Source organism: Scyliorhinus canicula, chromosome 2 (assembly GCF_902713615.1).
Source record: "Scyliorhinus canicula chromosome 2, sScyCan1.1, whole genome shotgun sequence".
Lineage (NCBI taxonomy): Eukaryota > Metazoa > Chordata > Chondrichthyes > Carcharhiniformes > Scyliorhinidae > Scyliorhinus > Scyliorhinus canicula.
In genome coordinates, this window is record NC_052147.1 from 243,132,129 (window position 1) to 243,159,073 (window position 26,945).

Below are 26,945 nucleotides of genomic sequence, written 5' to 3' on the forward strand. Positions count from 1 at the left end.
ATGGTGTGAAGCAACAGTGCTATTGTGCTGCCCAAAGGGGAAATTTATACCACAAAAAAGGCTAGTTGTTTGGGGGAAGCTTTCTTTGAGTCACCATTTACAGCAAAATCCAGTCCATTTATTCCCCCTGCATAATAAGACCATAAGACATAGGAGCAGAATTAGGCCATTTGGCTCATTGAGTCTGCTCCACCATTCAACCATGGCTGATACGTTTCTCATTCCCATTCTCCTGCCTTCTCCTCATAGACCCTGGTGATCCCCTTATTAATCAAGAAGCTATCTATCTCTGTCTTAAAGACACTCAGTGTCTTGGCCTCCACAGCCTTCTGTGGCAATGGGTTCCACAGATTCTCTCCTCTCTGACTGAAGAAATTCCTCCTCATCTCTGTTTCAAAGGATCATTCCTTCAGTCTGAGGCTGTGCCCTCAGGTTCTAGCTTCTACTAATGGAAACATTCTCTCCACATTCACTCTATCTAGGGCCCTCAGTATTTTCTAAGTTTCGATAAGATCCCTCCTCATCCTTCTAAATTCCATTGAGTATGGACCCAGAGCCCTCAACCGCTCTTCATATGACAAGTGTCATACTGTTCTTCTGTTAGTAACTTACTGTTGTTTCGGTACTTAATTTCACAGTATAGATAGAATATAGAACAGTACAGCATAGTACAGACCCTTCGGCCCATGATGTTGTTCCAAACACTTATCCCAATCAACAGTCAACCTAACCTACACCCCTTCAATTTTGGGGCAGCATGGTAGCATAGTGGTTAGCATCAATGCTTCACAGCTCCAGGGTCCCAGGTTCGATTCCCGGCTGGGTCACTGTCTGTGTGGAGTCTGCACGTCCTCCCCGTGTGTGCGTGGGTTTCCTCCGGGTGCTCCGGTTTCCTCCCACAGTCCAAAGATGTGCGGGGTTAGGTGGATTGGCCATGCTAAATTGCCCGTAGTGTCCTAAAAAAAGTAAGGTTAAGGAGGGGTTGTTGGGTTGCGGGTATAGGGTGGATACGTGAGTTTGAGTAGGGTGATCATTGCTCGGCACAACATCGAGGGCTGAAGGGCCTGTTCTGTGCTGTACTGTTCTAAAAAAAAAAAAAAATTTACTGCTGTGCCTGTGCCTGTCCAAGAGTCACTTAAATGTTGCTAATGACTGTGTGCATTCCACACACCCACCACTCTCTGTGTAAAGAAACTACCTCTGACATCTCCCCTGTACCTTCCTCCAATCACCTTAAAATGATGTCCCCCCTTGTGACAGCTATTTCAGCCCTGGGGAAAAGTATCTGGCTGCCCACTCTATCCATGCCTCTCATCACCTTGTACACCTCTATCAAGTCACCTCTCTTCCTTCTTCTCTGCAGTGAGAAAATCCCTAGCTCCCTCAACCTTTCTTCATGAGACATGCCCTCCAGTCCAGGCAGCATCCTGGTAAATCTCCTCTGCACCCTCTCCAAAGCATCCACGTCCTTCTTATAATGAGGCGACCAGAACTGGACACAATATTCCAAGTGTGGTCTAACCAGGGTTTTATAAAGCTGCAGCAAATACACGCGACTCAGTCCCCCGTTAATGAAAGCCAACACACGCCTTCTTCACAACCCTATCAACCTGCATGGCAACTTTGAGGGATCTATGTACATGGACTCCAAGATCCCTCTGTTCCTCCACACTTCCAAGAATCCTGCCTTTTACCCTGCATTCAGCATTCAAATTCAAACTTCCAAAATTAATCACTTCACATTTATCTAGGTTGAACTCCATCTGCCACTTCTCAGCCCAGCTCTGCATCCTGTCAATGTCCTGTTGTAACATGCAACCGCCTTCGACACTTCGACATCTTTGTGTCATCGGCAAACTGTGGAACACCATTAGTCACCAACCTCCAGGTGGAATACTTTCCACCCACTACCACTCGCTGTCTTCTTTCGGCCAGCCAATTCTGTATCCAGATAGCCAAATTTACCTGTATCCCATGCCCCCTGACTTTCTGAATGACCCTACGATTACCAAATGCCTCACTGAAATCCATATATACCACATCCACTGCCCGACCTTCATCAATGTGTCTTGTCACATCCTCAAAGAATTCAACGAGGCTTGTGAGGCATGACCTGCCCCTCAAAAAGCCATGCTGACCATCTTTAATCAAACTATGTTTTTCTAAATAATCATAAATCCTATCTCTCAGAATCCTTTCCAGTATTTTACTCACCACAGACATAAGACTGACTGATCTGTAATACGCAGGGGTTTCCCTATTCCCTTTCTTGAACAGGGGAACAACATTCGCCTCCCTCCAATCATCCAGTTCTACTCCAGTGGAGAGTGAGGACACAAAGATCATCACCAATGGTGCAGTAATCTGCTCCCTTGCATCCCATAGTAACCTTGGGTATATCCCATCTGGCCCAGGGGACTTATCTATCCTGATGCTTTTCAAAATTTCCAGCATATCCTCCTTAATATCAACCTGCTTGAGCTTATTAACTTGATTCACACTGTTCTCACGAGCAACAAGGTCTGTCTCTCTAGTGAATACTGAAGCAAAATATTCATTTAGGGCTTCCCCTACTTCCTCAGACTCTAGGCACAAGTTCCCTCCACTATCCCTGATTGGCCCTACTCTCACTCTGATCATCCTCTTATTTCTCACATAAGTGTAGAATGCCTTGGGGTTTTCCCCAATCCTTCCTGCCAGACCCTACTCATACTCCCTTCTAGCTCTCCCCAGTCCATTTTGGAGTTCTTTCCTGGCTACCTTGTAACCCTCTAGAGCCGTGCCAGATCCTTGCTTCCTCAACCTTATGTAAGTTTCCTTCTTCCTCTTGACTAAAAACTCCACTTCTCTTGTCATCCATGGCTCCTTCACCTTACCATTCCTTCCTTGTCTCAGTGGGACAAAATTATCCAGCACTCGCAGCAAGTGCTCCTTAAATAACCCCCACATTAGCCCCCACAGAGCATTGACAAAGGGTCATCTGGACTTGAAACGTTAGCTCTTTACTCTCCCTATAGATCCTGCCTGACCTGCTCAGATTTTCCAGCATTTTTTTTTTGGTTTCAGATTCCAGCATCCACAGTAACTTGCTTTTACCCCACATTACTGTTGTGCATTTCCCTGAGAACACCTGTTCCCAATTTATGCTCCCACAAGCTCCTGTCTAATAGCAGTATAATTTCCCTTCCCCCAATTAAATACCTTCCCAAACTATCTATTCCTATCCCTGTCCATGACTATGGTAAAGGTTAAGGAGTTGTGGTCACTGTCGCCAAAATACTCTCCCACCGAGACATCTGACACCTGTTCATTGCCAACCACCAAATCTAATATGGCCTCCCCCCTAGTCGGCCTATCTGCATATTGAGTCAGGAATCCTTCCTGGACACACCTGACAAAATCTTCTCCATCAGTCAATATTAGGGATGTTGAAGTCACCCATGACAACAACTCTGATACTTCTGCACCTTTCCAAGATCTGCCGTCCAATCTGTTCCTCTATCTCTCTGCTACTATTTGGGCGTCTATAGAAAATTCCCAATAAAGTGATTGCTCCTTTCTTGTTTCTGACCTCCACCCATACTGACTCAGTAGCCAACCCCTCCCCGATTACCTCTTTTTCTGCAGCTGTGATGCACTCTCTAATTAGCAGTGCCACTCCCCCTCCTCTTTACCTCCCTCCCTATCCTTCTTAAAACATCTAAACCCTGGAACATCTAACAACCATTCTTGCCTCTGTGAAATCCATGTCTCCGTAATGGCCACAACATCGTAGTTCCAAGTACTGATCCATGCTCTTAAGTTCATCTCCCTTATTCCTGACACTTCTTGCATTGAAACAGACACACTTTAACCCATTCCACTGAGTGCAACTTTGCCCTATCAACTGTCTATCTTTCCTCACAGACTCGCCGCATAATATTTTTGCCTGTTCAACAGCTACCCTCTCCTCTGATCTGTAGTTCTGGTTCCCATCCCCCTACCATATACCTGGATTATATATTTCTGGATATACAGAAATTTTGGGCCTTTACTGATTAAAAGTCATGGCAGGCGATAAATACTGTGTGTGAACATTTATGATTTCTGTGCATAATCACTATTGACCATGACAAAACGTCAATTCCATGCTATAGGACTGTATTTCTACTGCCAAAATCTAGGTAAGCACGCAGCTGTCTCAAAAGCTAACCTGATAGGCAGCAGTAGCTGCACTCCATGCAAAGTTCTTCGGAAATTCTCCATAAAGAAATTTGTCTTCTTTCTGTGGTGGGAAGCCATTGTCATGAATTATTTCTGTATAATAATGTGCTGACCGCTTGGGAGTTCTTTGTCTGTTAGTGTCATTGAAGTTAACACGATGCAGCCCAAATTGAAAACTGTATCCATTGGTCCATTCAAAGCTGTCCAACAGAGACGTAGCTGTGTAGCCTTTCAAATTAACATCATCCAACTTGTAAGCTGCAATTTTAGAAATAAAGAAATGAATGAATTCCAGATTATTTGGCTCAACACGTTGTTATTTTTCTTTGCACAGACCATTATATAGATACTGTAATATTTTCTTTTGCTGGATTTTCAGTAAATTATTTATAAATCAGGATGCAGTTACAACAGCATGTAACTGAAAACAATGTTAATATCCAAAGAGAATTCTTCGAGCCGAGACAACCTTTGAGCAGAGAAATGGCAAATGGAGTTTAATCCGGATAAATGTGAAGTAATGCATTTTGGTAGGTCTAACAAAGAGGGGATATACCGTAAATGGCAAAACTCTTACGAATATAGAAAGTAAGAGAGAGCTGGGCGTGCAGGTCCGCAGATGTTTGAAGGTGGCAACACAAGTGGACAAGATAGTCAAGAAAGCATACTTGCCCTCATTGGACAGGGCATCGAGTATAAAAACTGGAAAGTCATGCTACAGTTGTATAGGACCTTGATAAGGCCGCACTTGGAATATTTCACACAATTCTAGTCGCCACACTACCAGAAGGGTGTGGAGGCTTTGGAGAGGGTTCAGAGGAGGTTTACCAGGATGTTGCCTGGTCTGGAGGGTGTTAGCTATGTGGAAAGGCTGAATAGACTCGGACTGTTTTCATTAGAAAGACAGAGGTTGAGGGGTGGCCTGATAGACAAGTCTATGAGATTATGAGGGGAAGGGATGGAGTGGATGGGCAGGCACCCTTTCCCAGGGTGGAGGGGGTCAGTCACCAGGAGGCATAGGTATAAGGTCCGTAGGGCAAAGTTTAGAGGTGATGTGCGAGGCAGGTTTTTTACGCAGAGGGTGGTGAGTGCCTGGAATGTGTTGCCGGGGAGGCTGTGGTGTTCAAAAGGCATTTTGACACACCCATGGATTGGATAGGTATAGAAGGATACAGCACAAGGAAGTGCTGAGGGTTTTGACAAAGATTGGTACCATGACCGGTACAGACATAGAGACCCGAAGGAACTGTTCCTGTGTGGCATTGTTGTTTGTTCTATTTCTACCGATCTATAACCAATTGTTTTTTCTACCCTCGCCATTCACATTTTTCTCTTGCATTTCGCTCACCCTTCATGGTCCCATAAGTTTTATATGGTATTCTGTGCTGCAAATTCACAAATTCGTATTAACATTTTAATAGAAAATATCTAATATCAGCCAAAGCATGAAAAAAAAATAACGAGAAGTCACTGCTTCCTAAAGAAATCCATACTTTTCTATTTAATTTTCTTCGACCAGGACACAGTTCAAAAGTTAGATTTTTCACAAATGCCCTCAGTAAACGCTTCTGGTACTGTTAATAGCAGAAAAATAAAACATATAAAGAATCCCGCTGATAACCTTTTAGCGCCTCATTGATATATGTTTTGTAGTAGAATATTCTATCTGTATCATCCACACTGGAAGGAGGTTTTGTCGCCACCCCATTTCCAGTTATGTAAATTGGAGGATTGTTGTATTCTTCCTTGATCCAGTTCAGTAGTCTTCTCAAACCCCAGGCTACAGCCCTCAATTTCTTAGTCGCTGAAGGTGGCCAACTTGTGTCAAATTTCTCCGCTGTATCTCGATCATATGTATAAGAAAACAATTTGAGTTTGGCAATGTGATGGCTTACAATTTTTGTGGTGTATGTATTGAGACAAAATGCATCTGCAGTACCACGGATGAAAGTTTTCTCTTTGTCTGTAAACTGGGGAAGCCTTGAAGTCGACAGACGCTGTAGTTCACTCTTGTTTCCAACCTGCCATTTCATTACCTCAGGATAATCCCCATTTTTAAAAATGGGGTGTGCAAACCAGCCCAAAATAAACTGCAAGTAGCGATCGGCTGCAGCCACATCTCGGAGGTTATTAATTATCTCTGGTTCCACCCAATCTGCATTAAGGCTGATTGAAATTAAGCCTTTCTGTGTACTTCTGTATTTATCATCATACGTGTGAAAGGCTTTGGCGTGAGCCTTCAGCACTGTATGTGCCACTATGTACGGAAGATCACCTGGTTTGTTCAAAGCCGGGGGGAAGGAATTTGTGCCATAACCTTCCCAACTGAATACAGAAGGTTCATGAAAGGTTATCCAGAACTTAACCCTATCACCAAAGGTTCTGAAGCAGTAATCAGCATATGCATTAAATACGTCAATCAGTTCTTCTTTCTCCCAACCTCCAATATCTTGAAGAGCTTGAGGTAAATCCCAATGGTAAAGTGTTACCATTGGTGTTATATTGTTTGCAAGAAGACCATCAATTAGTTTGTTATAATAATCAACACCGGCAAGGTTCAGTGACTCAATTGTTCCATTAGAGAAAATACGAGACCATGAAATAGAAAAGTGGTAGCTTTTAACTCTCAAAGCTCGAAGCATATAAAGATCTTCATCAATTTTGCTGTAGCTGTTGCAAGCTGTATCACCATTCTGAACCATATTTGATGTATGTGTGAAATTGTCCCAGATACTCGGTCCTTTACCATCAGCATTCCATCCTCCTTCAATCTGATAAGCTGAAGAAGATACACTCCATACAAATCCTTCAGGGAATGTGTCATATAAGAACTTGTCCCGTTCCATGACTTCCTGATTTGAAAACTTCTCCCACACAACTTTAGCATTCGAGGGCACTTCAGATGCTGGCAAGTTACGCAATCTTTTTACATCAGTGTTGGGATTAAGGGTCTGAATGAAATTGTTTGAAGAGCTGTTAACAAAACCATTGTTCTCGATTATCTGCGTGTAAAAATATGCTGATTCCTTTGGAGTTCTGGGTCTGTTTGAATCTTCAAAATCCACATAATGAAGTCCAAATCTATGGCTGTATCCTTGCGGACCTTCAAAATTATCCAACAGTGACCATAGTGTAAATGCCTTCACATCGATACTATCCAGAATTGAAGCTGGTGAGGGAAAATTAAGGTGATGTTAATTATGTTTTGCAGCAAGTATATGTGACTAATCGCTGTAAGACTGTCAATCAAATACTTTAACAAATCACTCAACATTACAGCAAGTTTTACTTTATAATTCCATTAATTTTGAAGAAATAGACCATCACGAAATGGATTCATAACTAACAGTGAAAATACCATCAACTCCGTATTACTTTCATGTAACTTCTATCATTACCTTCTTGCCAAACTTATAGGGCAGGCTTTTCCAGCTCTGCCAATAGTCAATGGACTTCTGGCTAGCCTGTCAAGTCCTCCATGGTGAATCCCGTCACAGTGAGACTGAAAAATCCCGGCCAAAACCTTTGCAGCTCTTGATTTTGTTTTGCAGTCTATGTGAAACCTGATGGCATTTCTGCAATATTTCGAAGGGCATGTATTTTCTGCTATTTCCCTCAAATTTTATTATAAATGGCATTTTACCATTTGTTGAACATCGTGTGGAAAATATGAATATTTTCTTATTTAAAATAGTTTAATGGAATTGTATTGCTGCAGGAATAATAGATTAAATTTGTGGGAAAATAAACACCAAATCAGCAAATCAGAATCTGGAGTCCTTGAACCATCAAGAATATAATATAAAACTGATAATCGACTGAAAATAATATTCTTCAATTTGCCATGTCAGATCTACCATTTTAATTGGCGGTTGTCTTCTTGGCAGTGCATTGCTTTTCTATCATGGGATGTGGGCTTCGGTGGCTAAGCCACATTTATTGCCCATCCCAAATTGCCCTCGAGAAGGTAAGCTGCCTTTTTGAATCGCTGCTGCCCCTGTGGTGTTGGTACCCACAGTGCTCTCAGGAAGTGAGCTCCAGGATTTTTTTATTTAAAAAAAAAAATTTAGAATACCCAATTATTTTTTCCAATTAAGGGGCAATTTAGAGTGGCCAATCTACCTATCCTGTACATCTTTGGGTTGTGGGGGCAAAACCCACGCAGACACGGGGAGAATGTGCAAACTCCACACGGACAGTGACCCAGGGCCGGGATTCGAACCCGGGTCCTCAGCGCCGTAGGCAGCAATGCTAACCACTGACCCACCGTTCTGCCCCCGCTCCGGGATTTTGACCCAGCAACAGTGAAGAAACAACGATACAGTTCCAAGTCAGGATGGTGTGTGGCTTGGAGAGGGAAGTAGAATTCCCACGCATCTTTTTGTTCTTCTAGATTTAGTCGCAGGTTTGGAACAGGCTGTCAAACGAGTCTCAAGTTGTAGATGGTATACACACTGCTGCCACAGTGCATCCATGGTGGAACGAGTGAATGGTGAAGGTGGTTGATGAAGTTCCAATGCCCTGGATGGTATCGAGCTTCTTGAGTTCTACTGGAGTTGCACTCATCCAGCCAAGTGGAAAGTACTCCATTGCATTCCTGACTTAAGCCTTGTAGATGGTGGACAGACTTTGTGGAGTCAGCAGGTGGATTATTTTCCTTCTGACCTCCTCTTGCAGCCATAGTATTTATGTGGCTGGTCTTGTTCGGTTTCTGCTCAATGGTAACTTCCAGGATTATAGTAGGGAAATTTAGTGATAGTAATGCCATTAAATGTCAAGGGGAGATGGTTTGACATGCCATAATACTGTGATAAGTATACAGTGATAGTTGTGACAGGCAACAATACACAAAGAGCTGTGGTGGACTAGATGATAAGGTTGCAATATCGTAATAAGAAAATAATGCACCTTAGAGTGGAAGGATGCAGATTTATTGGAAAAATAATTGAGGCTTATTACACCTTTAAAATAAGCAAGAACATTTTGCCTGGGATTTTCCAATCCCACCCTTTGTGGAATTGTCGCAAGCAGGACGGAACATTTGACGGATCAGCCAACGATCCATTGACTTTGGGCGGGAATTTCCACCACGGGCTGGAAACTCTTAGCCTCTGCTTCAGTAGTGAATGAATAGATGAACATGCATTGGTAGAGTATTTATAAATACCATCCGTCAATGCTATTTCAGGTTCCCGGCTATTTCTTTTTTTATTCAACAAAATGGACTATATTATCATTATTGATGCCTTGTGATACAATAATCATTGATATAGGACAGATGTCAGAGGTAGATTCTTTACTCAGAGAGTAGTAAGGGTGTGGAATTCCCTGCCTGCAACAGTAGTGGACTCGCCAACACTAAACGCATTCAAATGGTCATTGGATAGGCATATGGACGATAAGGGAAAGGTGTAGATGGGCTTTAGAGGGGTTTCACAGGTCGGCGCAACATCAAGGGCCGAAGAGCCTGTACTGCGCTGTAATGTTCTATGTTCTAATTCTAAAGCTTAAAAGAGTTAATGTGTAATCTACAGATAATTTTCATTACTTGTTCACTTTTATTTTGCCATTATTATTTTGTCATTATGATCTAGATTTAAAATAATATATACTTACCTTTCAGTACCTCATTAATATAGGCAGAAATACTCCTTATCCTTATGCTGTCATTTATGGAATCAGGGCCACCATATTCTGTTGGCATTCCATGTCCTGTTATGTAAATTGGAATGTTGGCACCTGTATATTCATGGGTAACAAAATTTAATAACCTTCGCAATCCCCAGGGCACAATATATATCCACGGAGATACAGTTGGGCCCCATGATGTGTCTATCTGTGGAGAAAAATCCCCAATACGATTGTAGCTTAAAGCACATGTTTTATTTGTAGTTGAATTGATCAGTCGAGAGGTGTAGTGACTGAGACCAAAAAAATCTGAAGTTCCATTTATGTATTGTTTTTCCTTTTCTGTAAATGATAGAAGCTGGACAGGAGCAGAAGGACATTCCTGGTTATATTTTTGTATCTGTGTTTTCAAGGCCTCTGGATAGTCGCCATTAACAAAGATGGGATGAGCAAACCAGCCCAACATAAATTGCAGGTATCGATCAGCTGTTAAGACATCTTCTGGATTACCAGGGGAGCTAGGTTCAGCCCAGTCTGAATTTAACGCTATCCCTACTTGGCCACGCTGCTGAGAACGATACTTTTTGTCATAGACATGCCAAGCCTCAGCATGGGCCTTGATTATAGAATGGGCCACCTTAAAGGTTGCAGCAGTTAGATCACTGATTCCAGGAGCATGTCTTCCTGTGCCATATCCAGCATAACTAACTACCCAGGGCTCGTTAAATGTGATCCAGTACTTCACACGGTCTCCAAAGCTGGCAAAGCAAAAATCTGCATAGTCACGAAACGCTTTTATTATGTCCTCATTCTGCCATCCACCAATATCTTGCAAAGCTTGAGGAAGATCCCAGTGGTATAGGGTCACCATTGGCTGAATGTTGGACTCCAGCAGACTGTCTATTAATTTATTGTAATAGTCTATTCCATTTTGGTTCTGTTGGGCCCGATAGCCTGTCGGGAAAATTCTAGGCCATGACAAGGAGAACTTATAAGAGTTAGATCGTAAACCTCTCATTAAATAAACATCATAATCAATTTTATTGAAGCTATCACAAGCAACATCCGCCGTCTGGTTTTTTTCAATTTTTCCATCATGAGCAAACTTGTCCCAAATACTTTCTCCTTTCCCCTGTTCTGCCCAACCTCCCTCAATTTTAAATGAGGCGGTAGCTGTGCTCCAAAGGAAAGCATTGGGGAAAGTGCCATACAGGAAGGCGTCCCTCTCTGCCTCTGATTGTTGAGAAAACTTCTTCCATACAGTTTGATAAGATGAAAGGAGCGATGCTGTATGAAGGTGGGTATCACTGCTTTTCTCCACAAACTGAACTTTACTTCCTTCTTTCGCTGGAGAAAAGTTGCTGAAAACATTAAATAAAAATGGTTAGAGCAATTCCGAAATCCACAATTTCAGAGCACAAGTGTTTTAGGGTGAATGTCATAAATAAAATACAAAATTACAAAAATAAGACCCAAACAAACATGGTTGTGCACTTAATGCTGGAGAATATATCTTAGTAAAATGAAGATAGCGGTCGATACTGATGGCATACCAGACTTAGGGCAAGACATTTCAGGTTTGCTGCTCCTCCTTCAGATACCTGGTCACATAGACCCCCATCCCAAATCACAGAGGGGTCAGGCGGGGGGAGGGGGGTCATTAAACATTTGGGTGGGCGGTCAATGCCAATGCGAGAACATCAGATGTCCTGCACCAACTGGCAGCAGGAAATTCAGAGCAGCATCCTAGATTGAAGCTGAAGGCCCTTAAAGAATTCTTGAGACAACAACAGCTTTCCTTTATAAATCTCCTTAGGGCAGCACGTTGGCACAGTGGGTTAGCACTGCTGTCTCACGGAGCCAAGGTGCCAGGTTCGATCCCAGCTCTGGGTCACTCTCCGTGTGGAATTTACACATTCTCCCAGTGTTTGTGTGGGTTGCGCCCCCACAATCCAAAGATGTGCAGGGTAGGTGGATTGGCCATGCTAAATTGCCCTTTAATTTTTAAAAAATGAATTGGGTACTCTAAATTTTAGAAAATAAATAAATCATCTTTATCATAGAAAGGATCCCAAGGCTTATGTGACGATAACAACTTTACTGGGCGACGCAGTGGTTAGCACTGTTGCCTCGCGGCGCTGAGGACCCGGGTTCAATCCCGGCGCCAGGTCACTGTCTGTGTGGAGTTTGTACATTCTCCCCGTGTCTGCATGGGACTCACCTGCACAACTCAAAGATGTGCAGGGTAGGTGGATTGGCCACGCTAAATTGCCCTTTAATTGGAAAAAAAAAGAATTGGGTACTCCTAATTTATTTATTTTTTAAATAACAGCCTAACAACCTGTATTAATATAGCACTTATAACGTAATAAGATGTGCCAAAATGTTTCACAGGAACAAAATTTGACCTTGAGCCAGAGAGGTAAGCTTTAAGGAGTGCCTTAAAGGTGAAAAGGGAGTTAGAGAGAGGGAAAAGTTTAGGGAAGGAGTTCCAGTGCTTCGGAACTTAGCAACTGAAGGACAGCCACCAAGATGGACTAATTAAAGATAGGGATGCTCAAGAGGCCAGAATTGGACGCACAAAGATATCTTTGAGAGTTGTGGGGCCGGAGGAGAATCGTCAAAAGCGAGGCAAGGCCATTGAGAGGTTTGAAAATAAGAATGGCAATTTTTTTAATTTGGAGATTTGCCTAACTGCGACCCAATCTAGGTCAGCGAGCACGGGCGGTCAGGACTTGGGTGTGAGTTTGGACACAGGCAGTGGAATTTTGAATAACTCAGGGTTATGTGGGTAGAAAGTGGGAAGTCAGCCAGGAATTCATTCGAATACTCAAGGCGAGGTGCAGCATGGTGGCGCAGTGGGTTAGCCCGGCTCTGGGTCACTGTCCGTGTGGAGTTTGCGCATTCTCCCCGTGTTTGCGTGGGTTTCGCCCCCACAACGCAAAAAATGTGCAAGCTAGGTGGATTGGCCAAGCTAAATTGCCCCTTAATTGGAAAAAAATGAATTGGGTACTCTAAATTGAAAAAAAAGAGAATATTCAAGGCGAAAGATAACAAAGGCATAGATGAGGGTTCCATTCGCAAATGAGCGGGGGCAGGTGCGAAGTTGGCTCACGTTATGGAGGTGGAAATAGGCTGTCTTAGTGATAGTGTAGATATGTGATTGGAAACTCATCTCAGGGTCAAAGATGGCACAAAGGTGAAGATATCACCACCAATAGTGCTGAAAGAAAGGAAAGACAGAAAAGATATCAAAATCAGCTGAGATTTGGCGGGATTAGGCTATGGAAGGAGGGAAGAAAAAGGCCATGGAGAGGTTTAAACACAAGGATGAGAATGTTATATTTAAAGAGCTGGTGTACCAGGGGTCAGCCGAGGTCAAAGAGAACGAGTAATGGTGAGTGGAACTTGGAGCAGTATAGGTTAGGGGCATCAGTGCTTTAAATGGGCTGATGTTTATGGAGGATGAAGGATGAGAGAATGAAAATAAAAGGGACTGGAATAGTTGGGTCTGGAGCTTACCACGATATGAATGAGGCCTTCACTAGCAAAAAGACTAAAGCAGATGTAAAGGCATCAAACTAAGTACAATTTGATACCAACTGGTTTTTACACTTTTTATTGAAAATATAATTTCTTCGCTTAGAAATCTGTGAGTCAATCACAGAAATATTTGTCCTAAATAAACTAAATTTTTATTTCATTTGTTCACAGGATATGGGCATCAGAGGCGAACCATTTATTGCCTTTATCAATTGTCATTGAGAAGGTGGTGGTGACTTTTCTTCTTAAACTGCTGCAGTCATGCGGAGCAGGTACACCCACAATGCTGTTAGGGAAGGATTTCCAGGATTTTAACCCAGTGACAGTGAAGGAATGGTGATATATTTCCAAGTCAAGATGATGTGTGACTTGGAGGTGATGGTGTTCCCATGTATTGGCTGCCCTTGTCCTTCAAGGTGGTTGCAGGTCTGGAAAGTGCTGTTGAAGGATCTTTGGTGAGTTCATAGAGTCATAGGGGTTTACAGCATGGAAACAGGCCCTTCGGCCTAACTGGTCCATGCTGCCCAGTTTTTAACCACTAAGCTAGTCTCAATTGCCCGCATTTGGCCTATATCCCTCTACACCCAGCTTTCCCACATAACTGTCTCATTGCTTTTTAAAAGACAAAATTGTACCCGCCTCTGCCACTGCCTCTGGCAGCTCATTCCAGACACTCACCACCCTCAGCATGAAGAAATTTCCCTCTCATTTGTATCTCTCCCCTCTCACCTGAACCTATGCCCTCTAGTTCGAGGCTCCTCTACCTTTGGGGAAAGATGTTGATTATCTACCTTATCTATGCCCTCATTATTTTATAGACATCTATAAGGTCACCTCTAAGTCTCCTATGCTCCAGGGAAAAAAGTCCTAGTCTAAACAGCCTCTCCTTATACCTCAAACCATCATGCGCAGCTAGCATACTAATAAATCTTTGCTGCACTCTTTCAAGTTTAATAATATCCTTCCTATAATAGGGTGACCATAACTGTACACAGTATTCCAAGTGTGGCCTTACTAATGTCTTGTACAACTTCAACAAGACGCCCCAACTCCTGTATTCAATGTTCTGACCAATGAAACCTAGCATGCCGAATGCCTTCTTCACCACCCTGTCCACCTGCAACTCCACCTTCAAGGAGTTATGAACCTGTATGATGGAACCTTCAATTCAGCGAACACGTGTAGTTGGATCTGAACAGAGGCTTTAATACACTTACAACAGAGCCAGCCTATTTGTCGTTGAACTCCAGATGACTGGCAGGCTGGCTCTAAGGCACTGATCTTTATACATCGTTCCCAGGGGGAGGAGTCCTGGGTGGAGCCAAGGGAGGAGCCCAGTACAAACTCTTGCGTACTCCCAGAGCGACTCCCCCTGGTGGTCGGATAGTGCAACTACACTTACAATGGTGGATAGCGAACATATATACACGGAGTTATATTGGCATTTATATACAGCATTGATCTTACAACGGGTAGATAACAAATATAGATACATGGAGTGATATTGGCAACTATATATAGTGTGAATCACATTCACCACACTGTACTCCTAGATCTCTTTTTTCTGTAACTTTCCCCAACTCCCTACCATTAACTGAGTAGGTCCTGCCCTGATTTGATCTACCAAAATATTTCACCTCACATTTATCTGAATTAAACTCCATCTGCCATTCATCAGCCCACTGACCCAATTGATCAAGATCCTGTTGCAATCCGAGATAACCATCTTCACTATCCACTATGTCACCAATCTTGGTGTCATCTGCAAACTTACTAATCATGCCTCCTAAATTCTCATCCAAATCATTAATATAAATAACATTCAAACCAGGAATTGAGTTCTGATTGAAGTGCATCATCGAGGAAGATACAAAGATTTCTTCAATAACTCCTTTGAAGGTCCACTCACAGGTAATACTGAGTACCACTTTTACAGCAATGAAAAATAGTCCAGAAAATATTTTTAAATATTTAATTCAGACTCTCGTCACCATTGTGCACAGCCTGACAACACTTGTCTGGCACTTGACAATTAAGTTAAAACAGAAATACAATTTGATTTCAGTGTTTATATCTTCGAATGCCATTTCTTGCTCATTATAAGTTTCTCATTAGTATTTTTCTAGCATTCAAAGTTTTGTTTTGAGAGAAGAATCACTGTCCATGGCCTAATATTTCTGTAGTTATTTGTTTACATCAGTAAATTGATTTTATGTTTCACAGTTACAGCCAGGTTTTTTGGTTGCCATTGTGGATAATAATGATTTGGTGAGTATGACCTTTTCAGGCTGCTTCTTGGCTAGATTCTGGGATAGCTCCCTAATTCTTGCTACAGGCACCCAGATGTTGGAAAGGAGGATTTTGAAGGGTCGACAAAGGTTGGTTTTATTATTGTCATTTCCGGTGCCTTGGCTGATGTCAGGTGATCCCTCCAGCTTCATTCCTTTTAGGTGTCATATCAGATTGACACAACTGAGTCATTGCGAGGGCATTTCAGAGGGCCGTGGGTCACAGGTAAGGACAGCAGATTTCCCTCCATAAAGGAGTGAAGCAGGTGGGTTTTTTTAATAATCGACAATGCTTTTATGATTACCGGTACCGAGATTACCTTTTAATTCCAGATTTATTTGTTGGATTTCAATTATATCAGCTGCTGTGGTGGCATTTGAACCCATGGCGCTGGTGCATTAGTCTGGGCCTCTGGATTACTTTAAAAAAAATAATTTAGTGTACCCAATTCATTTTTTCCAATCAAGGGGAAACCCACGCAAACACGGGGAGAATGTGCAAACTCCACATGGATAGTAACCCAGAGCCGGGATCGAATCTGGGACCTCGGCGCCGTGAGGCAGCAATGCCAACCACTGTGCCACTGTGATGCCCGGGCCTCTGGATTACTAGTTGAATGACAGTACCTCTATTACTGCCATGCCCTTCCCCTATATTAATAATGATGCAGTCTTAGGCTGGGATAGACAGATTTTTGGTATCTCGGGGAATTAAAGAATATGGGGAATGGGTGGGAAAATGGAATTGAAGCTCGAGATCAGCCCTGATTGTATTGACTGGTGGAGCAGGCTCGTTATACCATCTGGTCTGTTCCTGCTCCAATTCCTTTTGTTTTTGCATTCTTAAAGGTGTTTTCACTGAGCTTTTATTAAGCTACAACATTTTTCAGAGCACATTTCTTGGGCGGGATTCTCCCCTACCCTGCGGGGCGGGGGGTCCCGGCGGGATGGAGTGGCCGCACCTTTAGGGGCCAAGCCCTAACATTGAGGGGCTAGGCCCGCGCCGGAGTGGTTGGCGCCCCGCCGGTCGGCAGGAACGGCCTTTGGTGCCACGTCAGCCTGGGCCGAAGGGACTTCGCCGGCCGGCGGAAGTCCGCGCATGCGCTGGAGTGTCAGCGGCTGCTGACGTCATCCCCACGCATGCGCAGGGGAGGGGGTCACTTCTGTCTCCACCATCGTGAAGACTGTGGTGAAGGCGGAAGGAAAAGAGTGCCCCCACGGCACAGGCCTGCGCGCCGATCGGTGGACCCCGATCGCGGGCCAGGCCACCGTGGGGGCACCCCCCGGGGCCAGATCGTCCCGCGCCCCCCCCAGGACCCCAGAGCCCGCCCGCGCTGCCTGGTCCCGCTGGTAAGGTCGGTGGTTTGATTCACGGCAACGGGACCAGCATGACAACGGCGGGACTTCGGCCCATTGCGGGCTGGAGAATCGCCGGGGGGGGGGGGGGGCGCCGACAGGCGCGGCGCGATTCCCGCCCCCGCCGAATCTCTGGTGCTGGAGAATTCGGGACACGGCGGGGGCAGGATTGACCCGGCGGGGGGTCGGAGAATCCCGCCCCTTTTTGCAAATAAACTGCAATATGGTCATGAAGATTTTAACATATATTGTAATTTATTTACCTGTTATTATCGGAGTTGCTTGTCTGGTAATACAGAGGCAAAGTGTCCAAAAGGTGACTGGCATCACAGCCAATAATCGACACCTTATCGTAATTTACAGCTGCCAAACAGAAAAATAGATGTTACAAATTGAACACACAACCACTATGAGCAATCTAATCCGCAATACCTATAAATGATATTGAGAGACAAATAAAACGCATTTGTTTAAGAGGTCTGATATTTAGTGGATTGTCACTTGAACACATCGGGTTAAATTTCCGGTATCAAGAGGCCTCAGTCAACTATGGGGACGCCAGTAAAACTCACCAGAATGCAGAAGACTGAATGCAACCCTTTCAATTTATGCCAAATTGAGATATAATTTGCTGTTTTATTATAGTGGTGTGTAAACCTTTTATGGGTGGATTGGAGTAGTGGGGTTGGTGTTGGAGTGTAGGGGTTTGTTTAACTCATTTGGCTGGACGGCTGGTTCGAGACACGGAGCGACGCGAACAGCATGGGTTCAATTCCTGTACTGACTGAGGTTATTCAGGCTCTGCCTTCTCAACTTCACCCCTGACCTGAGGTGTGGTGACCAACAGGATAAATGATGACCAGTCAGCCTTCAAAGGGGAGAGCAGGCTCCTCTGAGACTGTGGCATCATTTAGATTTGCGTAGGGATTGTGGAGGGTCGCAGAGGAGACCTTTGGTGCCCAGGAAGTTGAAGAATCTTCACATACCTTTTACAATTCCAGCGAGTGCAGCTCTGTAAGGCTCTGTGCGGCCTGCAGCTGAAACAGCACACTGTGAAAAGTCTAAGCTAAAGACCAAAATCTGCAAAAAGGTGCCAATGCCCTGCAAAGTAAAAAACAATTATTTTCCATTGCTTAGCAAACTGATCCTTTAAGATGCCATTGGAGTAATAAGAGTAGCGATCTTCACTAATCTGTGACACCTCAATCTGTGCATAATTCCAGTTCACATGGTAGAAGGGGGTTTACTATTGTGGACAGTAAATTCTAAGATAGACCTTGTGTCAAGATAAACATTTCTGACCAGATTGCGTCACAGGATATAAAGGCCTTAAACCTCAGGGAGGACCTGAAGTTAATGTTATCTGGGATACCAGAGCTGACTGTGCGATGGGACAGTTCAGGCACTTACCCCTTTTTTTGTCCATCAATTTTCCGTTTGAAGAGAGAGTGCATACTGCTCCTATCCACAGTTGGGTAAAATTATTATGACAAAGCAAACAAGGGAAATACATCCTGTATTTTATTCCCTGTCATCTATGTTGCAGCAGTGTTGGGTGCCAGGGCACCTCCTAGTGCCCAACAGCCAGCACTGTTTGGGTGGTTTCCCTTCTGCAATCTACTTTAGAGTGATTGATTGCAATAGGGAAATTGCAAAATTCAGAACTGACAGCAGCAGCCTGTGTGTTAACAGCGGACATACTGTTAGTCTTCAAAGTCCCAGAAAGCTATTGAGGTTGTAAGCAATTGTGCATTAAACTGCCCATTTACCTCCAAGATAAAGAGTTGGGGTCTCGAGGATAGCCAATCACTTGGATACAAGGCCCATATGATTCACAATGCCATAGTGATGGACTTTAAGATGAGAAGGGTGCAGAGGAAGCCACTTTGCTTCTGGGTTACAGGTTTTCCCAAAATCATAGAAATTACAGTGCAGAAGGAGGCCATTCGGCCCTTTAAGCCCATTTGAAAGAGCCCCCCATCCAAGCCCTCAACTCCACCCTATCTCCAAAACCTGGTAACCCTATCTAACCTTTTTGGACACTGAGGGCAAATTAGCATGGCCAATCCACCTAACCTGCACATCTTTGGACTCTGGGAGGAAACTGGAGCACCCGGAGGAAACCTACACCGACATGAGGAGAACGTGCAGACTCCGCACAGAAAATGACCCAAGTCGGGAATCGAACCTGGGACCCTGGAGCTGTGGAGCAACTGTGCTACCCCCTGTATTATGGTGCCGCCCACAGAATAACACTGAATAACACAAGCAGGTTAGTCAGCCCGGGTCCAGGAGAGAGAGGCAGAGTCAGGGACAATTACCTGCACAGCTCATGGGGGTTTCTTCAACTATATCAATGAAAAAACCCGACTTCCGGTTGCGGGGATGCGGAGCTAAGCCGCACTTTTGGTAGCTCCTGCTATTTTTGGTCTTTTGGGCTCCTTTAAGGGCCCGCAGCGGTGCTGGTTGGACTTTTCTCTGTATGGGAACACTTCCACTAGGATTATCAGCTGGTGGATGGACTGGACCAGGAGCGGAGCGATCATAAAATTGGCTTTGCAGCAGAGAAAGGTGCGAGGCAGGAAAAGCAAGATGGCGGCGGGCGGGGAACCGGCAGCGTGACAGCAGTGGGCGCAGGAGCAGCAGGAGCTGCTCCAGCGCTGCTTCAGAGAGCTGCGGGCTGAGATCCTGGAACCTTGCTGGACAAGCTCACGGCGACTCAGACGGCTCAGGGTGCGGAGATCTGGGAGGCAGGGCCGGCACGGGGTGGGGGGGAGTGGTGGTTGTGTTGCATCGGGGCAGGGTCGTTGGGATGGCGGGAGCAGCCGCGGTCAGCAGGAGTCGGCTGACTTACGGAAGTACGATGGAGGGGGTTACGCAGCTAGGGGGGGCCCTAGCTGGGTGGGGGGGGGGGGTTTGGGGGGAGGGGGAATAGGGGGGGATACCGGGTTGCTGCTACAGGGGCTGAAGGGGAACTGCTGGTGATGGGGGGGCTGGGGGGGGGGGGGGGTGTCTGCCACTATGGGGAAAGGGCCTGGGGAGTTCTGCGGGCACGTGGTGAGCCGAGGGAGAGTTATGGCTGACCGGCGCAGAAGAAGGGGGAAGACCCCCAGATTCAGCTGGTCACGTGGAACGTAAGGGGGCTGAATGGACCGGTGAAGTTGTCCCGGGTCCTGGCGCACCTGAAGGGGCTGGGAGCGGACGTGGCTATACCCCAGGAGGCGCACCTTAAGGTGGCGGATCAGGTGAAACTGAGACGAGGTTGGGTTGGACAGGTATTTCACTCGGGGCTAGATGCGAAGAATTGAGGGGTGGCGATTTTAGTTGGCAAGAGCTTGTCCTTTGTGGCGTCGAGTGTGGTGGCGGACAGTGCAGGTAGATATGTAATAGTGAGTGGTAGGTTTCAAGGGGAACGGGTGGTTCTGGTCAATGTGTACGCCCCCAACTGGGACAATGTGGGCTTCATGCGGCGAATGCTGAGCCGAAACCCGGACCTGGAGACGGGGGGCTTGATCTTGGGAGGGGATTTTAACACCGTGTTGGACCCAGCCCTGGATCGCTCGAGGTCAAGGACGGGTAAGAGGCCGGCGGCGGTCTCAGTGCTGAGGGGGTTCATGGATCAGATGGGAGGGGTAGTCCCTTGGAGGTTTTTGAGGCCGGGGGGTAGGGAGTTTTCCTTTTTCTCCCATGTCCACAAGGCCTATTCCCGGATTGCCTTTTTTGTCCTCAGCAGGGCGCTAATCTCGAGGGTGGTGGGGGCGGAGTATTCGGCGATAGTTATATCTGACCATGCTCCGCACTCGGTGGACCTGGAGCTGGGGGAGGGGAAGGATCAGCGCCCGCTGTGGAGGTTAGATGTGGGGCTGCTGGCAGAGGAGGAAGTATGTGGGCGGGTCCGTAGGAGCATAGAGGGGTATTTGGAAGCCAACGACAATGGGGATGTGCAAGTTGGGGTGGTCTGGGAAGCGCTGAAGGCGGTGGTTAGAGGGGAGCTGATATCCATTCGGGCGCACAGGGAGAGGGTGGAGAGGGCTGAGAGGGAGAGGCTGGTGGAAGAAATGGTATGGGTGGACAGTTGGTATGCGGATGTCCCGGAAGAGGGGCTTTTGAGGAAGCGTTGCAGTCTCCAAGCGGAGTTCGACATACTGACCACCCGGAAGGCGGAGGCGCAGTGGAGGAAGGCGCAGCGGGCGGTGTACGAGTACGGGGAGAAGGCAAGCATAATGCTGGCCCACCAGTTCCGGAAGTGGGAGGCAGCGAGAGAGATAGGGGGAGTCACAGATGCAGGAGGGAACCTGGTGCGGAGTGGGGGGAAGAGTGAGCTGTTTATACTGCACCTGGGGGGCCAGGAGAGGGAGATAGGAGAGCTCCCGTTGAAGAGGGCAGTGAGGAGCTTTAGATATCTTGGGGTCCAGATGGCTAGGACCTGGGGGGCCCTGCATAGACTAAATTTTTCAAGGTTGGTGGAACAGATGGATGAGGAGTTTAAGAGATGGGACGCGTTGCCACTCTCTTTGGCGGGTAGGGTCCAGTCAGTTAAGATGACGGTGCTCCCGAGGTTCTTGTTTCTCTTCCAGTGCCTCCCCATATTGATCCCGAAGGCTTTTTTTAGGAGAGTTAACAGGAGTATTTTGGGGTTCGTGTGGGCGCGCAAGACCCCGAGGGTGAGGAGGGTATTCCTGGAACGAGGCAGGGAGGTAGGTGGGTTGGCGTTGCCCAACTTGTGTGGATACTACTGGGCTGCAAATGTGGCGATGATCCGTAGGTGGGTGATGGAGGGGGAGGGTGCCGCATGGAAGAGGATGGAGGCGGTGTCCTGTGTGGGCACGACTTTGGAGGCGCTGGTGATGGCCCGCTCCCACTGCCCCCGGCAAGGTATTCTACGAGTCCAGTAGTGGTGGCTTCCCTCAAAATTTGAGGGCAGTGGAGGCGGCATAGGAGGGAAGTGAAGGCCTCAGTGTGGGCGCCGATATGGGGCAACCACCGGTTTGCAGCAGGGAGAATAGATGGTGGGTTTTTGAGTTGGCATAGGGCAGGCATCAGGCGGATGGGGGACCTTTTCTTCGATGGGAAGTTTGTGACTTTAGAGGAGTTGGAGGGGAAGTGGGGCCTCCCCCCGGGAATGCTTTCAGGTATATGCAGATTAGGGCGTTTGTCAAGCGGCAGATGGCGGAGTTTCCGCTACTGCCGCCTAGGGGGGTGCAGGACAGGGTGCTCTCGGGGACGTGGGTCGGTGAGGGTAGGATCTCGGCAATTTATCAGGTGATGCAGGAAGAGGAGGAGGCCTCGGTGGAAGAGCTGAAAGCGAAGTGGGAGGAGGGGCTAGGGGAGGAGATCGACGATGGGACATGGGCGGATGCCCTGGGGAGGGTGAACTCGTCTTCTTCTTGTGCACGGCTCAGCTTAATTCAGCTGAAGGTGCTGCATAGGGCGCACATGACGGGGGCCAGGATGAGCCGGTTCTTTGGGGGAGAGGACAGGTGCGGGAGGTGTTCGGGAGGCCCGGCGAACCATACCCACATGTTCTGGGCGTGTCCGGCGCTGGAGTGGTTCTGGAAGGGGGTGGCGGGGACTTTGTCCAAGGTGGTCAGTTCCAGGGTGGAGCCGGGCTGGGGGCTCGCGATCTTTGGGGTAGCATCGGAGCCGGGAGTGCAGGAGGCGAGAGAGGCCGGCATTCTGGCCTTTGCGTCTCTAGTAGCCCGGCGTAGGATTCTCTTACAGTGGAAGGACGCGAAGCCCCCGAGCCCGGAGGCCTGGATTAACGACATGGCCGGGTTCATCAGGCTCGAGAAGGTTAAGTTTGCCCTGAGGGGATCGGAGCAAGGGTTCCTCCGGCGGTGGCAGCCCTTTCTCGATTTTCTGGCGGAGCGCTAGAGGGTGGTCAATCCCAGCAGCAACCCGGGGGGGGGGGGGGGATTAGGAATCTGTTAAGGGGGGTTTTTTTTTGCGACTGTTTGTCTGCTACATTTCTTTTTTCTTGCCTTTTTGTATTGTTATTAATTTATTGCTTTGTATTCGGGGCGGGGGGGGGGGGGGGGGGGGGGGGGGGGGTTTCTTGTTTATTTTTGTACTCTGTTTATTTTATTGTTGGGAGAAAATTTGTTGTTGAAAAATTTGAATAAAAATTATTTTTTTTTAAAAATCAATGAAAAACCCACACAAATCATGACAGGGGTCACAAATCACAGTCGGGGTGCTATCTGCCCCTGGGGACTGACGTGCACGTCCATGACGTTGCATTAAAATTATGCCATAAGAACAAATCTTTTGGCCTGTGCTATTTTTACCCACAGTTACTGTCATATTTTGCCTCGTCTGGTACAAAGAAATCTGCAGTTAACATTCCAGTTGAGATTCTACATTATAATGATTGTCATTGCGTTCATTTGAATATTGATGCATCTCTTGGACAAAAGTAAATCTCACTTGGAGAAGCTGACTTAAAAAGCAACAGCCAGCACAGATTTGTCAAAGACAAACCGTGTTCCGACTAGCCTGATTCAGTGCATTGATGAAGTAACAGAGCACTGGTAAAGCTATTGCAGTGGATGAACTTTAGAAAAGCAGTAAATGAAGTAGACCAAAACAAATTTCTCAGAAAATAGAAGTGCATGGCATTAAAAAAGATGGTGATAACTTGGGTATGAAATTGGTTACGGGAAATTGGGCGCAGAGACTGGTGATGAACTGATGTTTTTCTGGTTGGACATGAATATACAGTATTCAGTATTACTATTCAATTATTTGGACACTGGTAAAGGGAATACAATTTAGAAGTTCTCAGATGATATAAAACTTGCGAATAAAGCTTTTCATTCATTTTTGGGATGTGGGCGTCGCTGGTTCAGCCAACATTTACTACCCGTCCCCAATTGTCCTTGAGCTGAGGAGCTTCCTTGGCCATTTCAGAGGGCACTTAAGAGTCAACCACATTGCTGTGGATCTGGATTCATATGTAGGCTGGAACAGGAAAGGATGGCAGGTTTCCTTCCCTAAATTACATTATTAACAGATGGCTTTTAAAAAAAATTTTGTGTGCCCAATTATTTTTTTCCAATTAAGAGGCAATTTAGCGTGGACAATCCATCTCACCTGCACACCTTTGGGTTATGGGGGTGAGACCCACCCAGACATGGGGTGAATGTGCAAACTCCACACAGACGGTGACCGGGACCAGAATTGAACCCGGGTCCTCAGCATCGTAGGCAGCAGTGCTAACCACTGCACTACCATGCCGCCCACAGATGGGTTTTTAATGACAATGGTTTCTTGATCATCATTCAACTTTTAATTCCAGATTTTTTTTATTGAATTCAAATTTTACCACCTGGGTCTCTGAATTACTAGTTCAGTGACAGTACCACTATGCCAGTGCCTCCCTTGTGAGCAGGATAGTAGCAGAGTTCATAAGGGCATAATCAGACAGGAAAATGGGCAGGCACACACCAGATGCAATTTAATGCGGATAAATGTGTGGTGATTCGCTTTGGATAAAACAACAAGGAGATAGGGGCCGGAATTCTCCAGCCGTTGAGATTCTCTTTTCCCGCTGGCAGCACACCCATGCCCACGGGTTTCCTGGTGGCGTGAGGCGACTGCAATGGAAAAATCCCATTGACAAGCGACAGGAAATCAGAATCCTGCTGCCAGCAAATGGCACGCCTCCGTGAAACACATCACTCGGGGACTGGAGAATCCTGCTCACGATATTTTGAAAGATATTCTAGAGCAGAGGGTCCTGGGGGATGCACCACCACAGATTCATGAAGGTGGCAGAGCAAGTTGACAAAGCGGTTAAGAAAGTGAATCGGATACTTGGCTTTGTAAATAGGGACATTGAATACAAAAACAAAGTCATGTCATACTTTTACAAATCACTGGATAGAGTATTGCGAACAATTTTAGGCACCATAGTTTAGGAAGAATATCCAGGTCTTCAAGAGGGTTCCAGGGATGAGGGTCTTCAAATAGTTGAGAAAAATTTGAAAGGCTGCGATTGCAGTCCTTATAGAGGGAATAAGAGGAGACCGAATAGACATTTTCAAAATTATGCGTGGTTTTGATAGAACAAGGGAGAGAAATAGTTTCCTCTGGTGGACTGATTGATAATCAAAGGTCACATTATTTATAATAACTGGTGTAAGATCTAGATGTAAAATGAGAAATTAATTCACACAGGGGGTTGTTACTGTCTGGAACACACTACCTGAAAAAATGATGGGTGAATGATTCAATAGGAACTTTCAAATGGCAAATGCCTTGAAGAGAGCTCATTTACAGGATTATGGAAAGATGTTCGGCTGTGAGACCAAATTGGACAACTCTTTCAAAGTACAGGTAGATAGGCTGAATGCCCCCTTTTACACAATAAGATTCTAATAATGACCTATAATACTCCCAGCAAATGGACAATTCAATTTGAAAAAAATCAATGTTTCTGATTATTTCAACTTGTACAAATTGAATAATGATTGTGCCTCTTTGTGCAAGGGGAAGAATGGAACCAGAAAATACTGGACTACCTCAGCAGGTCTGACAGCAGAGACAGTGGAGAGAGAAGGGAGCTAATGTTTCGAGTCTGAATGACTCTTTGTCAAAGCAATTTATTTTACTTCAACTGTACCTTGATTTTTGTCAGCTTTTTCTGTAAAGAATCTTCATTTGCTTTTGAGACTTCATTTCCTGAGGGGTCAAGCTGAAAGAACAAAGATTCCTGATCAGCACGGGCTTAGAGATCTGATACAAAATTGCACTGAAATCATTCCAAAAAATGATAATGTTCTACAAATTGTCATTTATAGTTTTTTGGGGCTTTTTTTTTAAAAACATGAACCTTACCAGTGTTTGGATAGGTCACTGTCAGAGGATTGAGTGAGATGCTCAATTGATTGAGCTTTGTTACAAAGAATAAAAAAACTAACAGGAGCACACAATCAGCTAATTGGGTTAGTAGAACAAAACTGATGCCAACAATATCGGGCACACAACATATTTAACCATAGGAGGAAACATGGCATTCTGATAAAGAATGGTAAAAGGTAGCGTCATCATTGTTCATATCTTGGTGAATATCCAAGTATTTGGTTAGTAGAAATATGTCCCCATTAAGGTTTACCTTAGAAGGTTATTGTTCTTGTAAGTAAATATTCAATTATGAATTAAATGAATGAAAATCGCTTATTGTCACGAGTAGGCTTCAATGAAGTTACTGTGAAAAGCCCCTAGTTGCCACATTCCGGCGCCTGTCCGGGGAGGCTAGTACGGGAATTAAAAGCCTTAATTAAGTTTTAGTGCCATATAACACTCTACATCTCACCTTTTGGTTTGGCACACAATCATATGGTACAGTTACAGCAATCAAATCCACCATTCCCTGTAAACAGAAAACAGCATTTTATAAAATAAGGAATTATCCAATTTCTAAATGTACTTCATTCTTTTGGCAGCTCCCATGTATGTACATTTTAAAATCTTCTCCTAAATGTTTATAATGCAATAATCATAACAAAGTCCAGAGCAAGCAAAGGCCATTTGGATGAACTAGCCTGCAATATTCATAGTCCATATAACATTATTCTGTTATAGACATTCCCCTCACTGCCACCTGACTTAAAGATTTTCTAGGTACAGGGCAGGAGTCTCCACAAGATTTTGATATTTGTTACCAAGTGCAATTTGCCAAACCAGCACAAAAGAATAAGCGTAAATTGTACTTGGTGGATATCAAGTTTCTGCAATCTTTTGCAATAGTTTAAAGAACATTGCCCTGGACGTTGGACCATCCACAAAACCTACCTCGGCCCCAGATCAGATTAATCACCATTGCAAATTTCTGCTAATCGCACTGGTGAGCCTTCAAGGAGACTTACTTTTTTTTGGCACAAATGGAAAGTTTGTGATTCTTTTTTAATTTACTAAGAAACTGAC

The 26,945-nt window shown here is 45.3% G+C and overlaps 1 protein-coding gene across 1 annotated transcript in view; it reads right to left on the reverse strand.

Annotated features, from left to right (window-relative positions):
- Positions 1–26,945, reverse strand: part of LOC119962322 (lactase-phlorizin hydrolase-like) — a 96,252-nt gene that overhangs the window by 47,099 nt on the left and 22,208 nt on the right. Inside the window, exons 3-9 of the mRNA XM_038790303.1 lie at positions 26,335–26,391; positions 25,642–25,713; positions 18,005–18,119; positions 17,282–17,381; positions 9,820–11,192; positions 5,825–7,372; positions 4,193–4,461 (exon numbers count right to left, since the gene is read on the reverse strand). Coding sequence (XP_038646231.1) covers positions 4,193–4,461; positions 5,825–7,372; positions 9,820–11,192; positions 17,282–17,381; positions 18,005–18,119; positions 25,642–25,713; positions 26,335–26,391 — 3,534 coding nt within the window. The remainder of the gene's footprint in view (positions 1–4,192; positions 4,462–5,824; positions 7,373–9,819; positions 11,193–17,281; positions 17,382–18,004; positions 18,120–25,641; positions 25,714–26,334; positions 26,392–26,945) is intronic.